The sequence below is a fragment of the Dromaius novaehollandiae genome, chromosome 2, assembly GCF_036370855.1.
Source record: "Dromaius novaehollandiae isolate bDroNov1 chromosome 2, bDroNov1.hap1, whole genome shotgun sequence".
In the NCBI taxonomy this organism is placed as follows: Eukaryota; Metazoa; Chordata; class Aves; order Casuariiformes; family Dromaiidae; genus Dromaius; species Dromaius novaehollandiae.
The window spans coordinates 21,105,667-21,123,033 of record NC_088099.1 but is presented as its reverse complement, the minus strand read 5'-3'; the positions used below and the strand labels follow the sequence as shown (position 1 = coordinate 21,123,033).

Below are 17,367 nucleotides of genomic sequence, written 5' to 3'. Positions count from 1 at the left end.
GCATCCTAATTAAGCTTCTCAGTTAATTCTTTTATTTCAGGCAGTTGGCGAAAACATTTACTTGTCTAAGTTTGGTTGTTTTGGGGTTTTTTTGTTTGCTTGTTTGGTGTTTTTGGTACAGTCCAACTCATTTCAGAAAATTACAGCTTTATTATCTGTAGAAAACTTTCAGGACTTCAAAGTGCTTGCATGGTAATGGTGGCAGTACGGGATGGGGTATCTTTTCAGTCCTCGTATTCCTTTCAGAGAATGAATGAGTAAAAGACTACAGTGGATTGGGGTTCATGCATTTTGGTGATTGATGTATGATAGCAGATGAAGTGAGATTAGCTGTATGAAGTACAATGTAGGCAGTTTCCACTTTCAGTGCTGTAGGCTCTTTAAAACAATTATACTGACTGCTTAACTAAAAGTTAACTGTATTAAATGTATTGATTCAATTAAAAATACATAAGTAGTGTTTATCTTGTTACATTTGTGGTGACTTTCAGAAGTGTGGAAACAGGATTTTACTAAGGATTTTTTGTGTTGTCTTCAATTCCAGTGGTATTTCTTGGCATACAAGAAAATACAGAGGAAAGCCTGAATTATTTTTTTGTAGGAAACAAGGTCTAGATGATTATTTTTAAGCATATTCCGTATCTGTGTGAAAGTATTCAAGAGCTGCATTGCTGCAAGTGATGCATGAAGAGCTATTGATTTGGCACAAGTTTCTCTTGGGTTTCCTATAAGTTAGGGTGTTGCTACAGTAACTGCAGTCTGGCCGCTTTTTATGTCGGTATGTATTGCATACCATGTGAACAGCTAACAGAACTGAGAGAAGGCAAGTGATGATGTGCAGCAGTGGTTCCTCCACATCCCCTAAATGAAATCACGGGTGGTACCAAAGGTGCCTGGCAGGGGAAGAGGAGGCAGCAGCATGTTCTCTTTCCCATTGCACTGAATACCAAGAAGAGTTGGCTGTAGTATGCTCCCCATAATGTAATTGGCTTTGTAAAATTGTAGCGATAAAATCAGTTTTCCTCATTTGTCTAGGCTAAATGGTGAATCTTAAGGGCAGGTTGCTTTTGCAACTATCACTTGGTAGACAGCTTTTTTCACTTTACAGAAAAAGCAGTTGACTTTATTAACATTGTGTACATCGCATGAGTATCTTTGGGTGTCTAAGCTCATTTAATCACAATGTAGGTTTTATTTTTGATGTTATTGTCCATACTGTATTTTTCAGATGAATATTGCTTGCCATTGACTAAAATATGTCAGTTTAAGATGACTTCAGAGTTTCCTAGATAAAGTATGCTTCTGCTAATATTAAGTCAAGTGTTTGAATTTCCTCCCTCATTTCATGAAGCTAGACTATGTAAAGCATTAGTAATATCTTCTCAAAAGTATAACAGACCCCCCCCCCCGAATATTTAGCTCTACATTTCATTTGGGATCTCTGTTTACTTCATTCTCTTAAAAAACAAAGAAAAAAAAAAAACAAAAAAAACCCTGCATCAGATCTTTTGTATGCTGTTTTGAGTAGTTTACAGTATATTTTTCAGAAGTAGTTTGCTTGTAGTTAGTATTATCTAATGCTCTTGATTTCTTCAGTTTGTGTTAATAGCAACAGAGGGATATTTTGTGCTTTCTGTTGCAGCATGGTGCTACACATGTGAGAAAAACCTAGCATGATTGGTAAATATTATGACCCAAAGCACATTAATTTGGTAATCATATTTAAGGAGTATAGACAATGCAGGAGCCATGATATGTTTTTATTTTAAATGAGACTCTCTTAAATCTTTTAAAATTATTCTTGACAAGTATGTATGGACTGGAGTAAGTAATTAAATGATCCATCACTAATTTTAAAGCATCATCAAAGGATTGTAATGTAAAACTACAATATAGCAGTGACCATTTTTAAAGCACAAGGGGAAAAGATTCGGTGATTGAATATAAACTATTAAGAAGCTGTCTTGGAATTGGTTGTTAAGGGCATCCTTGTTGTCCTATCATGAAAGGAGGAAAGTTCAGTAATGGTTTAAGTACAATTAAATCCCTCCCCTTGCTTTATGGAAGCTCAACTGTAGGCATTTCAGCATTAACCTAAACAATGGTTTTGAATATGTTAAGCCCCTAACAATTAGGGAGCAGTTCAGGGCATTGAATAATGTGGAATGATGCAATTGAACCTGACAGCTTCAACAGTCAGCCTACTCATGGGACCTGAAAGTTGTTCACACTTGGTTTCATCTCCTATCACACGCTGAGTATTAAAAACTTACTGATGTGGAGCTGGGACAGAAATGGGGCCTGTTATCAGAAAATAATTCAGAGCATAAAACTTGAAAAGAACAGGGAACAGGCATGCCCAAAGGTTCCTAAATTTTGAGACCTTTCTAATACAATAGTATACAGCTAAGTATTGTCTCCTTTTCCTCCCCTTCATTTGTTTTTTAAAGAACATTTAACTTTGTAAATGAAGGAACTGTTTTCCATGGAAAATTGAGCTAATGTACGGTTATGAATGCTAATAGATGTTACTTTAGGAAACTTTATATTCATACTGTTAGAGCAAAGTACTACTCTGGCATGATGTAAGAATATAAGAAATGTGCTGTATTTTAAATATTTCACAGGATATTTTCATTTATTGGTTAAATTCAGTTAACTTGCATATATAGTTTTCCTATTAATATATGCACTTTTTTGAGGTAGAGGAAGTGCTTTTAAGCATCAATCAAATATCAGTCATTTATTCTTATTGCAATCAAGTATTCCTTGAATTACAGTATATCTTTATTCTGTGCTGCTCTGCTGCTTATTGCTTTACTGATTTATTGAACATGCCATAAATGAAAGCAATATAGTATATACCTCTAGATAGGCTTAAACCCTTCTGCTAAAATGCTTTCCAAGAAAACTTGCAGTCGTTTCAGAATAAATACTAAGCAGTCTCTTCACTAGTTCATACATTTTAATTACGTGTTGTATGTTGACTGTTTAAATAGAATCTGCTGAAATAAAGAGTACTACAGCTTTAAAAGTGCTGCATTTCAGAATATGTTTCAATCCTGTCACCTTAATATATATTGACAAGATGATTGCGCATTTTTAATAAATGCTTGCTACAGCTTGTTTCAACTGTGAGTGAAACATGAAGCTCCTATTTCACCTTTAAATAAGGTAGTGCTCGTCCACCTCCTCTACTTTCCTGTCAGATGAAGTGGTCACATACGTAAAGCTTCTCAAATCTTTATTTTTGTCATTTTATTTTGACATTTAAAAAATATATTTTTTAATTTACCTCCAGCTACTTGAACAATTTTATTAATGTGACTTTTCCCTTTGAGAGTTGCACAGGATATGTGATGTCACGAGAACTTTTGTAGTTCCAACTTGTTGTAGGACACCTTTACTGGCCTTTTAAATTATAAACAGGGTTTGAGTTTAGGGGGAACCACCACTTGTGAAAAAACTCAGGTTCTTAGATATTGTTTAAATCGTGCTAAGTCTTTTGATCTATCAGTCCACTTAGCAAACATTGTTTAATCCCTTTGATGTCTTTTGTGATGCGATAGTTACTCAACGCACTTTAGCAACGGCTTTCAATATTCTTAGATACTTCTAATTTAAGTAAGTTCTTAAAGCTGTTTGTGCATGTTTCAGTCACACCTGTATTCTTCTTGCTGATTCTAGATGCCTTGCCATTATAAATTAATGTATAGTTGTTATTGTGCAGTTTTAAGTAGCCTTGCAGTGAATTACACAGAAGAATGAGAGTAAATACACCAGTTTCTGCACAAAATGTGAGCAGTACACTTGCTAGAATTAAGAAAGAAAAGCCTGTTTTGTAGAAATATTCTAAAACTAAGCGGAAATAAAACAGAGTGTTTGTAGGATTTTTTTTTAAGTTACATTAGTAGAATTCACAATCTCAATGATCTTATTTACATTAAGAATGTGCAGATTTTTATCTTGCTGGTCTCCTCAGATTTGGAAGGAAATAATGGTTGTATGTAGTAATTTTCATTTTGTAAGTTTTTTTTTCAGTGAAAGAATTTGACAAAAACTATGTTGTTGGGGTTTGTGTTTTGAGAGGAAAACAGGAAAAAAATTGAAGGTTACTAGTGAGCACTAATAGTTGAGTTGGAATCGTGCTATAGGTGTTTACTGAGGAAAACAGCAGGAGTTGTGCGGTATTGCCGCCTCTGTCAGTAAGTGTCACAGTAGTAATGTACTGTATTTCTGGAACTTGTTGGCGTACCCAGGTAGGTGGAAATGCCTGTATTATTTTAAGAGTTATGACTAATTCAGATTAATTCTACTAGAGACATGTAATTCTGCAAAGGAAAAAAAAAAGAGCTGAATTTGAAGTGAAACTGTGGTTCCATGTCTTGCGATCTTACACATAACTTTAAAATTAAAAGTGGAAAAAACCCAATCATCTGAAATAATTTCTTGTTGCATTTTCTAGCTTTGTGACAGTAGAAAAACTCAAGTATCAGGCACAATTTCTCACCAGTATATAGTAAATAAAGCATCATTGAAAACAGTTGTGTGAATTCATAAAAGTCCATTCATCAAGTTTAATATGTTGGCTGAAAGCCAAAACTTAATGGTAGTGTGTGATTCTTTCCAGAGACATAGTTTATACTCTGTAATATTTTTGCTGTAATAACCAGTATGTTTCCCTTGTCTCTTGTGTGCAGTTATACATGTCAAAATGTCCCACAAATTGAGTTGCTTACTCTTTACCTTCTTTTTTTCTCATGTTTAAAAAAAAAAAAGTTTATTTTGTAAAGGTTGTTTACATTTTCTTCAAAGATTCATTTTAGACAACCTGTGAGATCACAAATTTTATCTATGATGTTTTTTCCCCTCTAAATACATTATAATCTTTTATTTGTTCTAAAATAATTTTTTTTATCAGGCCAGAAATGCAAAATTTTTCATCAGCAGCAATGCCTTTTTTCTTAGATTGTCTCTGAAACTCAGCATTTAATGCATCTTTTCTTCGAAAGGGGAAAAAGCATAAGCAGCCAAGGACAAAAGTATTTTTATTGCTTTGGATTATGCAAGATTTTGGCCAGCCTCCTTAGCTTCATCTGTTTAAGGGTTCATTTTCGCTTGTTTGGCACAAGTCCCAGCAGAGACCTTCAGAATTGTGGTTAGCAACATGAATGAACACAAACTTTGGGAGCTCTTCAATAAGTAGAGCTGGCCAACTGCCAAAAATACAGTTCCTTATATGGGGTCAGGGCAAAGCTGTGATTCGTTGAGCCCCCTATTGTATAGAAAACATACTTGTAATGGCTGTTTGCATTCTTTAAAATAAAAACAAAACAAAACAAAAAAACACCAGGCTTCCAAGTCTATCAAAATAGGAAGTAACAAAATAGTGTGCAGGTTTTACTAATGACAGAGCAGAGCAAAGGAAATATGGCTCTGTGTAGTTAAACTATAGAGCTGAAAGTTGGACCTTTTGACCTCCACAGCCGGCTTGTGATGTAAGGAACCCAGGCATTTGTGAGACATCTGTTGTCTACCTGCCCTTATTTTGTAAATGGTTTAATAAGATTAAATAATTAGTAGGATAACCACATGGTCACCATGCTACTAAGTCCTAGCGTCGAGTGCATACCTCAGGATTGCAAGGATGTCCTGCTATAGTGGTTGTTTTAAAATGCAGTTTAGGTATTTTTAAGATTTGCTACAGTAAATTTTTATTAGAAGGTTTTTCTATTAACGTATCTACCAAAGATGATTGTAAACCACACTGTAATGCTTGCTGTATTTAAAAAGTATTGCAATTCTATTTCTGTACTCCTAAATGGAAAATAATAAATTTCTCTTTTAAATACATTAATTTATTAAAGAACTAATGATTGTGCATTAGGAAGACATCATTAAAACATAGTTAGTATTTGCCCCCATTTTTTTTAAAAGGACTCAAGTTATAATTGTTCTCTTGCAGGCAAACACCCTACCTGGATCCTCTCTCAGTCTGCCTCCGTCCCACATGTACGGCAACAGGCTCAATCCCAGTTCGGCCATGGCAGCGCTTATTGCTCAGTCTGAGACCAGTCAAGCAGGTAAACTTGCTATTGGCGTTGAAAACCTGTGCTACTTTCCAGGCAGACGGATTTTTAAAAAGATTGTTAAATTTTATTTTTGAGCTCAACATTTGGTTCTTAAGCGTCGGTATAAAGTTGTTAGGTGTTGGAAGTAAATTCTCGGTTGTCCTGCAGAACAGCTATGTGCTGCCTTTTTTTTTACTGTCTAAATGTAAATGTTTAAGCAGAGCCATCAGCAGGCAGGAATGCAACAATGTCTCCTGTGACTTCCGTGATTGATGTGCTCGGTTCCTAGCTCTCTGCAATGAGGGTAACACAGCTCTGGGTTTTGTCGCGAATAGTTTAAACCTTTATTTGCATAATTCATGAAATTGCGTTACGCACAAGTTTGTGCGCGAGGGATCCCGCCAGAGAACTTCTGCGGCATTTAATAACGTCGTGAGCGTTTGCGGAGGGCCGTCCGCAGCGCAGTGCCGGGTCCCTGCTGGCGGTGCGGGGGCGCGGGGCGGCTTTGTTCCCGCGCGCCCCTCAGGATCTGTTGACATGTCGCGGCGGTCGCGCCTGCTGGGGGAGGGGGCAGCGGGCAGTTTACCAAGAATGGATCAGTCATGTCTCTGCCCTCCGAGGGGTCGGAGGTCGCCTGCCTCCGAACAGGGGGAGGGCAACCTTGGAGGGGGCAGATAGGGTTATTTTATTGAGAGGCCATAGGGAAAATAACCCTTTTGAGTCCTTCCAAGCAAAACGTTTCTGTATTTAATGAGGCCTTTTTTGTTTGTTTTACTACCTTTTAGCAAGGGTCCTGCCTATACTTTTGCTTATAAATAGGAATTTGTGAATTACATGCTTTCATAAAGTTTTCAGTAAATCCGTAGAATAGACTGTGCTCGTTAGATGATGGTGGCAAGTTTAGTGCGGTATATATTTTATGAGTTGTTTTGGGATGCAAAGTGTTAAAAAAAATACAAAGCATCAGGATTTGCTGTGATAAGCATACAGATTAGCTGTCCACAGCTGTGATTCATTACTTTCACCGTAGAAATTAAAAGTGGCTGAGGGGAGGGTACTGCAAATGCAAACCACACTTCTGTGCTGTGAAACTGAAAGGAATGAAAGAAGTGAACATAATCCGTGGCCTGGTAGACCCTCAGAAATGTGTAAGGACAACACCTTACATGCTACAGTTCAGCAGTCTTAAACTAGTTACGTACTTGGTCTGCAATGCTGAAGAAGTTCAGATTTAAGGTATTTTTAAAATATCTATGTCAGCTTTAAAACTCCTACCTAATGAGAGTGGATTTATCAGCTGTGAAATATTTACACTGCAGATCAAGATCTTGGAGATAATAGCCGCAGCCTGGTTGGCAGGGGAGGTTCGCCCCGAGGAAGCCTCTCGCCACGGTAAGCGGTATTTACGTTGGAGGGTGCAGGCGGGGGAGACGTTTTGAGATTTGGAAACTTCATTATCTTTTATTATGTATTACGTGTTTAAGTAGCATGCATATATATATGTATAAAAATTGATATATAAATATAAAAATATTTACGTTGATACGTTCAGATAGCTCAGAATAGTCTGAAACTTATTTTTATATCAACTGAGATTAGGTTTATAAATTAAATGACTTTACTTAAGATATGGAGACATCCTTTGAAAGGATTTATTTATGATTGTAGCCACATGTACTGATAATCTCCCTGGATTTGTTGCCGTAATCGTACTTTCATTTCATACTTGCAGAGGGTCTAAAATCCCATAGATTTACAAATTACAAAGATTACAGTAATAAGACTTTCTGAGCAAATAAATATTAGTAAAAATATTGAAACCAATATTCTCTTCCACTTCCCTCGCCACTTCAAACATGCAACAATTGTCTATGGGGGGAAAAAAATTACTTTTCTGTTCTGATGCACTTGACCTCTACTAAAGAAGTTTGACATAACAATTCTCCTGCTGGGATTGTATCACATAATTTTGTTTTTATGCTATTTGCTGTTAAAATTTCAAAATTGCATTTTAAATTATTTTGGTAACATTTTCCACCTATTTTAAGTGAAGCTTTGTATTTAAAGGACTTCAGTTTCCATACTGTATCCCATAAGAATTATATTGGTATTACTTAGGCCCTAACCATGGGGAATTTTATGGTGAAAAGGATTTTAGGATAGCTTTAAAAAAAAAAAAAAAAAAAAGGAAAGAAAGAAAAAAAGAAAACCCTGCAGGTAGGCAGATGCAACATTGTAACAATGGATTTTATTGTTACAGCCTGAGATTATTATAGTAATTTATAGTAAATATCTCCAAATTATCTAATTTAATTTAATATACATGTGGTGTTGATCTTGTGTTATATTCCTTAATTAATCAAATGACTTCTTGTTGACTGGGGTGAGCATATTCTTTATAATATTTAGGTGGTACTACCCATTCATGAACTGGCTTTTAAATTATCTAATACCTTTTACTTCTAAAAGAATAAATAAAGAATTTAAAAATTAGATTAAATAGTCTTCTTTATAAAAAAAATATTTACTTTAACATAAAAATCTTTATATAAGTCTTTATATAAGTGTGTGTATACATACGTACATACGAACACACGCGTACACACACACACACACACACACACACACACACACACACATATATATAATTTGAGAGATTTTTGCAAAGGGAAGTGCTCAACAAATAGGAAAGGCCAGAATCTGGATTACATGTGCATAAGAAGTCTACGTAATAGGCATTGTGGTGCAACCTGTAATTACAAGTTTTAATGCTTTCTTGGTTGATGTGCTTGTGCCTCTTTTTTGTGTATCTGAGGTAGTAGGCTATAGTTGTGCTTGGCTTGGCTTTAGAGAGAATATTTGTGAAGCTAAACTTCTTAAATACAATATTTCTACTGAGCATACACTCAATATGTATATTGCCCAGTGCTTAGAACATGGTCAGATTTCAGGTGATTTTCATGAGGATGGCAAAGGAAAACTATATGATACTTAGGCCATCTCAGCCCAGAATTCCACATCTCACTCAATGTATGGGAGCACTATGCGTTCACAAAGAACAGATAGCTTTTGCTTGGGGGGTCGGGGTGTTTAAAAACAAGGAGAAAAAAGAAGAAAGAAAATCATTACTGTAGTTCCATGGAAAATGGTCATGAAACATGGAAAAACTTAGCCTGAAATATGCAGCATGGAAAAAATTTAAAAAACCTATTCATTCAATTAATTTCAGTAGTCAGCAAATTTCTGTACAGTGAGAAAAATTGTGCAATGCATTTCTAGCTACTTAATATATATCATGCCCACTAATGTGTTGCTACTGCACACAGCATGCAGATGCTTCCAAAAAGTGTAGGTAACTCCCCACCTTCCCCAGTTAAATAAATAACTGTGGTTACTTTAAAGGTAGTATATAATGAATAAGAAGCTAACTCCAAAAATCTGATATCTTAAAAACTTTTCTGCAATTTCCTATTCGCTTCCCTTTGAACCTTATGAGATCTGTTTAAAAAAAAAAAAAAAAAAAACACACTTTTCTGAAAGAGTCAATTAAACTTCAAACAGTTGTTTAAAATAAAAACATTTGTGGAAATGATTGTTGTCGATGACAGAGCTGATTGCACCTCTCCTGAGATGACATATGCGGCTCATAAGCTGTATGGTCATTTCAGATTCCTAGCATTATATCTTTGATCCTTATATAACCAAAGTCTTTTTTCTTTCTTAAAATTTCATATCTAATGTATAACATCTTTAAAATACGCTTGTATTTCCTATATATATAAATATAGCTGGTGTGCGCGAGTTGTTTCCCTTTTGCAAAGGAATTGCTCCTTTTCCCAATTGCTCCTTTTCCCAAGGTAGCACTTCTTTTTTTAACACAGTGCTTAACCTGAGATTAAAAATTGTGTTATATAATACTGTATTGGAATATGTATGCATGTCTATATATAAATGCAGTCTGATTGTGCTATTAATTAGAAGTAAGAGTATAAGAATATGAATAACCACACCACAAACTCAAACACAAAACAGTTACGAAAGTAAGCAAGATGTGAAACACAAAACAAAGAAAGGATCCTAATCACAGTGAGCACACCAAAGTCACACACGCAATGCACTGTAATTCTGCGGGAAACTATGATGAAATTCTGTTTGGAAAAAGGATTCAACCCTTGCATGCAGAATCTGTATTATATGTAATGGACTGAGTAGTGGTTCACCTGGAAGAGGGTAGATTGACTATAAAGTTGAGATGCAGAGAAATCTAGAATCTTTTCTCCTTCTGTAGAGGTTTCCAGTGTAGGATTGCAGAGATTATATAATCTCACGTTGCTTTGCTTTCACATTTGTGAAATTGATAGGCAGCAGTCCTAGACCCATGCAGAATTTTGTTGGTGTTATATAGCGCTAATGGAGTAGTCTGTTAGTGTAGTATTATATGACTTCAAAAAGCATATAGAGAAAGAAGTTTCATTGGGTTTTGTTTTTTATTTTTATTTTAGTGCACTGTTTGCATGGAGTGTAGTTCATCTGTTCAGAATGTTTCCACCAAAATCTTCCTTCTCATCATTTCAGCACAATGTGTAGACAACTACTTTTAAGTCCGTTCTGGCATGTCTGTGCTGAACTGCTAAATGCTGTTGAACTGTCATCTCCTGTCAGAAAACACCACCTTGGTTCCCCGTTCATCAGTGGTGTTTTTTTGTTTTTTAGCAAGTGTTTTTCTCCTTTTCGTATTATAAATACCTACAGGGCTCTTAAGTCACCTACTTAAACCCCTTTCTTATAAAAATCATTTTGCTCCGGTGCCTACAAAATGCTTGACAGTCATTAGGCAGCTAATGTGCTGTGACCGCTGCTTATTACGCTAATCATAATTAACACACTGATTTCCTGAGCTCTGTATGTTGTCCTGTACTTGGGACTATGGTGGTCTTTTTGGTAGGTTTGCGTTCTTTGAAGAGTGGTGCACTTGTGATCCTGTGGCAGGGCCAGGAGCTATTACTACAGCAGTAACTAATGTATGAGAATCTGAATCTGAGGTCACTAGAGTTGATAAAAAGACATGAACCGACCGACTTTTAGTGGGATTTAGTGTTAGTTTTGGGTAAGGAGTAGGGCCATACATATGTGAAATCAGAGTTCTGAGACTGAGAAATATACTGAGCATCTGGATTTGCTCAGAGATTAATTTTTGCCCATCCAATGAAGAAGAAGCCATATCTTAAAACCTGAGGGTTTACCTAGCATTCGCGGTGGCTCTATGCTGAATATTTAATTTTATCCTGAATGAGAAAAGATATGTGGCAAAGAGTTTATTCTTTGAACCGTGTGTGATCATGAGTGAAAAAGGAAGTACATTAAGTGTGCACAGGAGGGCGGAGGACAGCTTTAATGTTCATTGAGTTCCTTGCAGAATAGTATTTTCATATAGTCGATCAGAAATCTGGTTTTACATGTTTCATTTTTAGAACAAATGAGGCAGTGGAATTATATATGCCCTCCTTTGTGAAAGTGCAGATTTTAATAACTTATTTCAATTTTCTTAGTTTTCACTAAAAGTTTGAAATTTTTTTTTAAGACAAGTACTCTGTATCTATATATAATACTATTTCTTGCTGTAGAAATAGTATTATATAATTTAATACAATGCTGTTTGTCGGGTATTTTGTTAGTCTGTATGCTTAAGAGATTTTGGGCTTTCTGAGTATAAATTCTCAAATTGTGAAGTGTTGTGCTATTTTTCATTAAAGCCTTGGAACCAGGAGTTCTTAGTGATTTAGATGGATTAGCTTAGTCTCAGAAGTGTAAGATATGTAGGTGCTATGGGCTGATATAAAGTGAAAAAAAAAATTCAGTGGCTTTTTGCTAATACATTTCCTTTTTCCTTTTTTTTAAACATACAAATTCCAATATTTTCAACAGATCCCCAGTAAGCAGCTTACAGATTCGCTATGATCAATCAGGGAACAGTTGTGGGGAAAATTTGCCCCCCGTAGCAGCCAGCATAGAACAGCTTCTGGAGAGGCAGTGGAGTGAAGGACAGCAGTTTTTACTGGAGCAAGGCACCCCTAGTGACAGTAAGTACCCACGGTCTGGTTTACTGCTGTTCGTGTTACGAGTAACTGCAATTCAGTGATTGTCCAAGAATTTCTAAAGACTTATTTTCTGTTGTGAATGAAATACAACTGTAATGTAGAATTATAACATAGTTCTTAATGCAGCACCTGGCTTTAGTAGATCACATGAGTTCTCAGTCATTGTCTACGTTTTTATGGATGGGGGAATTGTGTCATGCAAGAGGAAGTAGCCTGTAGATCGAGCTGGTTGGTTGTTGGGTTTGGAAATGAGTTCTGGACTCCTAGATCCACCGCTGTAAACTTCCACAGCTCTCATAAACTGCTGGTTAGCACAGTTCCTCAGTTCTACTTCATACCATGTGATATGGATGGCCATCCTGTTTCATTATTGTTTTATTTTTGATATTTTAAATCTAAACTGCCTGCTTCTGTTGTTGTTTAAAAAAACAAACCCCAAACCCAGCATTCTTCCTAATGTTGGCAGGTTACCTACTGTGCTTTTGTATCATGATCATGTTCTTTTTCTCATGAAAGTCACAAATCAGGTAAATCATTTATTTTTTCGAGTGGTGTTTAATAAAATGATCCGAGTGGATACACTCAAAGCATAAGTGATGAGTAGATCACTTGCATCTCCATTTTCAATAATATGTTAGTATTGCTGGAAATGATTAAGTTAAAATATGTATTTTTTTAATACCAGGTTAGCTTTTGTATTATGTTTTATTGAACACATTATTCTTGTTGGTAGTATAAAGTGGTATCTCATTGGTATTTTTATGAATGGTATCCTGACAAAAATGCTAATTGTGAGGAAATTCATGCAGGGATAATCCTTTAAACATGATAGCTGGAGGACAGGTTTAGCTAAGTCTTATTGCATCTCATTTGGGCTCACTGAGGGTTCCTTTGTATGTTCTTGAAGAGGAGGGATAAAAGCTAAATCCTTGGGAAATGACCAGATGTGCCTATACCAGTAGACTTATGTCTGTAGTAGGCCCAGAGGTCATGTTAAACAAATACAATTTAGAATTTTAAAAAATGGCTATCCTGTGGCTTTACAGTCGCACTCTAGTACTAGTGGGGGAATCCAAGTTCTGAAACAAAAATCAGAATTGAGGAAAACGTGCATGGTAGAAATCACGTTAGTTCAGAAGATGCCCTTTATTTGCAAAAAGGGGTGGTAACTGCAGTGCTCACACAGTGCTCCCTGCTGGGTGATTTGTAGATCGCCTCTGAAAGCAAATGGAAGATACTGTTGCCAACAAGGTGTGTCCTGATTCAAAGATAATTTAGCAATGGATGAAAATCTTTAAGTTTGTGATTTATTGTACAGGGAATTAAAACAGAATACCTTTTTTTCTTTTTTTCTTCCCTCCAAACTTTTGTTTATTTTTACATAAATATTTTTGATTCACTGTATTGTTAGTTGAATGTGTGTTTCTTTTTTCTGTTTTGATAGTAGGTTAAATTTTATTTTTTAATAACACAGCTGGAATAGACTTTCCCAAATTCACTATTAACCAGTGTTACTAAAATAATACTATTTTTCTGTTTGGTTTTGAGGATAAGTTACCATGTACTGATGTCTGCATAAGCCCTAATGATGCGACTTTAAGCCAGAGCACTGCTGTCAGACAGTTACTATCTCATGCTACATACTTGTTTCAGCCCTTCAAACTGATCTTAAACTTTTTTGTTTAAAGTCAGATTTCCCTAGTGTATTTTTCATTAATAATTTTGTTTATATTTTCACATATAATTTATTTGCCAGTTTTAATTTGTTTATATATTTAAATATAGATTTATATTGAAGGTGTTATTCATTCTTTAAAATTTTAGCAACAACGTGCAATCATGAGCAATTCTTTAACTGAAAGAACGAAAAACTTCGTGGCTGTAAAAGGTAAAACATGCTTGTTTTCTCTTAGTTTTAGGAATGCTTAAGTCATTACACCAACTTCAGGTTGAAAACAGGCGTTTAGAAGAACAGATAAAGAATCTGACTGCTAAAAAGGAACGCCTTCAGCTTCTCAATGCACAACTTTCAGTTCCCTTTCCAACAATAACTTCAAATCCTAGCCCTTCTCATCAAATACATGCATTTCCAGTACAAGCAGGTAAGCAGAGGAAAGTATTAAAGTGTCAAAGTAGCTAAAAGATGATTTATATGAAATAGAGATTTCATCCATATATGCAGTTGATGGGAGATACATATACATGGATGATGAGAATAGACTACTGATTGGCATGGGGATTTATTAAAAAAAACTCTAATATTTAAAAATAAATCAGAAGACTTGTATGAACCACTGTTACTTGTTTCTGTGCAGTTTCTTTTTTATTTCAGTCTGGAGCACATCTTTTTGAATCTGTTGATTTACCAGTCATTTAGCTAATATTTTTCTATTCAGCTGTGATTTTAAAATTGACTTTATGCTAGCTTTACATGCTTTATGTTTATTTTTGACATCATTTTGAAATAATTATTCTGAATCTCTTTACACTTTATAGCAATTTAACAACCGTGTATTTTTTGGTGAATTTCTTTAGCACCTAGCACTGATTCTTTGAACAGCAGTAAAAGCCCTCATCTGGGAAACAGTTTTTTACCAGACAGTTCTCTTCCTGTATTAAATCAGGTAATATTTATTTGTTGCTTCTAAACTTAAACTTGTTACAAGCTAACTCATCATAGTCCTTGCAGATTACTGTTATGCGAAATTTTATGCAGCTGAGGGGGTTTCGTTGTTTGTTTTTTACACTAGGAGATAACCTCCAGCGGACAAAGCACCAGCAGTTCATCAGCTCTTTCCACTCCACCACCTGCTGGGCAGAGTCCAGCTCAGCAAGGCTCGGGAGTCGCAGGAGTTCAACAGGTCAATGGTGTGACAGTGGGGGCACTAGCTAGTGGTATGCAGACTGTAACCTCCACCATTCCTGCAGTGCCTGGTGTGGGTGGAATAATTGGAGCATTGCCAGCTAACCAGCTGGCAATCAATGGAATTGTAGGGGCTTTAAATGGGGTAATTCAGACCCCGGCAACAATATCACAGAACCCTTCTCCTCTCACTCATGCAAGCGTGCCACCCAATGCAACACATCCGCTGCCAACTACACTAAATAACAGGTAAGAATTTACTGATACATGTTCTTCTTGACAGTGTCTGCTGTTCCTCAGTTTAGCTAAATTTTTAAGCTGCTTTATGTAAAAGGTTTTTTTCTTTCTTAGCTTCTAATTATCTAACTAGGTTCTGCTCCTGTTTTGTGAATGAAACTAAGAAAGGAATTTAATGGAAGCATGAATTAGCCAAGTTAGAGAAAAGATGTTTTCTGATGAGCTGTAGGGGATCATAGATAGTGTCCATTTATTCCTGTTTTTTAAATCAAGTCACATTCGAAAACAAATGTAATTATGTAAATGTGCATTAGGGTTTTTTCAGTTCAGAAAAGAATATTCTCGGTCCTGCCACTTGGTCTTCCAGGATTGAAGTATCACTGGAAATGCTACCATTTGTTGCAGTATGAAGGGGAGAGGGGGAGGAGGAGGAGAACAGTGTATATTCATGTAATTAAAGATGCAGTGGGCGTACCTAACCAGAGTAGCAATGCAGTTGCATAGTGTTTTCACAGTTCTCAGTATCTGACAACTAAATTAGTTTAGAGTGGCGTTCCTTAAGAATTGTTAAATGTGTGAGAAGTTCCATGTATGAGTATTTGTAACAAACAGCCCTTCCCCCTAAACGGGTATAGTCAGCAGTGCAAACTGCTGCTGCTTGAGCTGCAAGGCAAACAGGTAACAGAAGGAGGCAGCTGCTTTCCAAGAAGGGGAACGGGCTGCTAGGTCTTGAAAGTATTTTGGGGCAGGGGAGAGCCTGGGCGAACCCATTTTCTTCTTCCTGTTCCCCTTGCGCGCGGCCCCCCCCCCACACACACACACATTGTCCTTCCACTTAGCAGAGAGATGTGCAGTTCTATGTAGGAAGACAGACATGCAAATAGGGAGTGGGTTGTTTTAAGTAGTATTTTTGGATATTATGGTAGATTACACACTGAAAAAAGGTGTGTGTGGTTGGAAAGATGCAAGGGATCCCTGTTTTTCTAGGTTCTTTATCCATTTTCTTTCCTCACTGTTCCTTAGTCAGCTCCTGAATGTTCTTGTACAGTATCGTTGTCTAGTATTGCTTCGCTAGGCTCATAAACCTGATACTTCCAAGTGTGCTGTTATATTTTTACTGAGGAGGTTATATTTTTCTTGGTTTACATCACATGCGGAAAATAAAAATTTCCTGGGCTAAAAAAAAAAGACATTTTCATAGTGGAAAAGGTATCTCCTTTCTTGAGTATCAGTGGTCTGCTGAAAACCCTAGAGCTTTGAGTTACTCTCCCCAGCAGTGTGAGGAGGAGTCCTTTATAATGAAAAATACTCAGTTAGTATTGATAATACTAATCAGTTTTATATTGCTTTCCACTTTCAGGTAATGTCAAAATATGTTGGTTATGTCCAAGCACTTCCATTTTCTCCTATGATTTTGGTTCTGCTTATATTGCAGAAGTTCTTTGGTTTATTCCTCTGTCCGTCTTAGCTGCTCTAACCCACGAGCATGCAGCCTCGTAATACGCCCCTCCCGGGCACGCAGAGCATTACAACTAGTCCCCTGTTCTGTCACTCTCATTCTAACTATCATCCTCCTGCCTGGGATACTGCAGTGATTCCCCGTTCTGTGCTGCTGCAAGTTCACGCTGTGTAACTGTTGGTATTTCCCTTTCTCTGTTTCTCTCTTGCACAACCTCTTTCTCTATTGTTCCCTCAATAATATTAATTTTAGTGCATTTTTCGCACAATTCTCTTGCTTTATAAAGCTCATCCGATGATTCACAGGTTCCCCTTCCTTTTGAGCTGTTTCATGCTGACCTCCTTTTTCTATGAAATTTCAATATTTTTAGTTGTATATTCAGAGGATAAAAGTTTAGGCCAAACAAGCATTAATTCTAATTAGTGTTAATACAATTTTAGTAATGAGATGTGTGCTTCTTACACTGTTTCCTCCACTACAAACTCTTTTCTGTGAAAGACATAAGAAAACCTTTATATTATTGAAATTATGCTGTGGAAAGGTCCTGACATGACTTTGGATGAATAAAAATAAGGGGGGTGGGGGGAGCATAAAAGTAGTTTCCACTGGTTGAGACTGTTGTTTCTGAAACTGCACGGA

General features: G+C 36.3%; 1 protein-coding gene across 7 annotated transcripts in view; it reads left to right on the top strand.

The window, feature by feature from the left end:
• Positions 1-17,367, top strand: part of MLLT10 (MLLT10 histone lysine methyltransferase DOT1L cofactor) — a 144,661-nt gene that overhangs the window by 121,774 nt on the left and 5,520 nt on the right. For all 7 annotated transcript variants that reach the window (XM_026098559.2, XM_064505949.1, XM_064505947.1 and 4 more), the window contains 6 exons: positions 5,966-6,083; positions 7,391-7,463; positions 11,997-12,151; positions 14,083-14,271; positions 14,705-14,793; positions 14,920-15,281. In XM_026098559.2, coding sequence (XP_025954344.2) covers positions 5,966-6,083; positions 7,391-7,463; positions 11,997-12,151; positions 14,083-14,271; positions 14,705-14,793; positions 14,920-15,281 — 986 coding nt within the window. The remainder of the gene's footprint in view (positions 1-5,965; positions 6,084-7,390; positions 7,464-11,996; positions 12,152-14,082; positions 14,272-14,704; positions 14,794-14,919; positions 15,282-17,367) is intronic.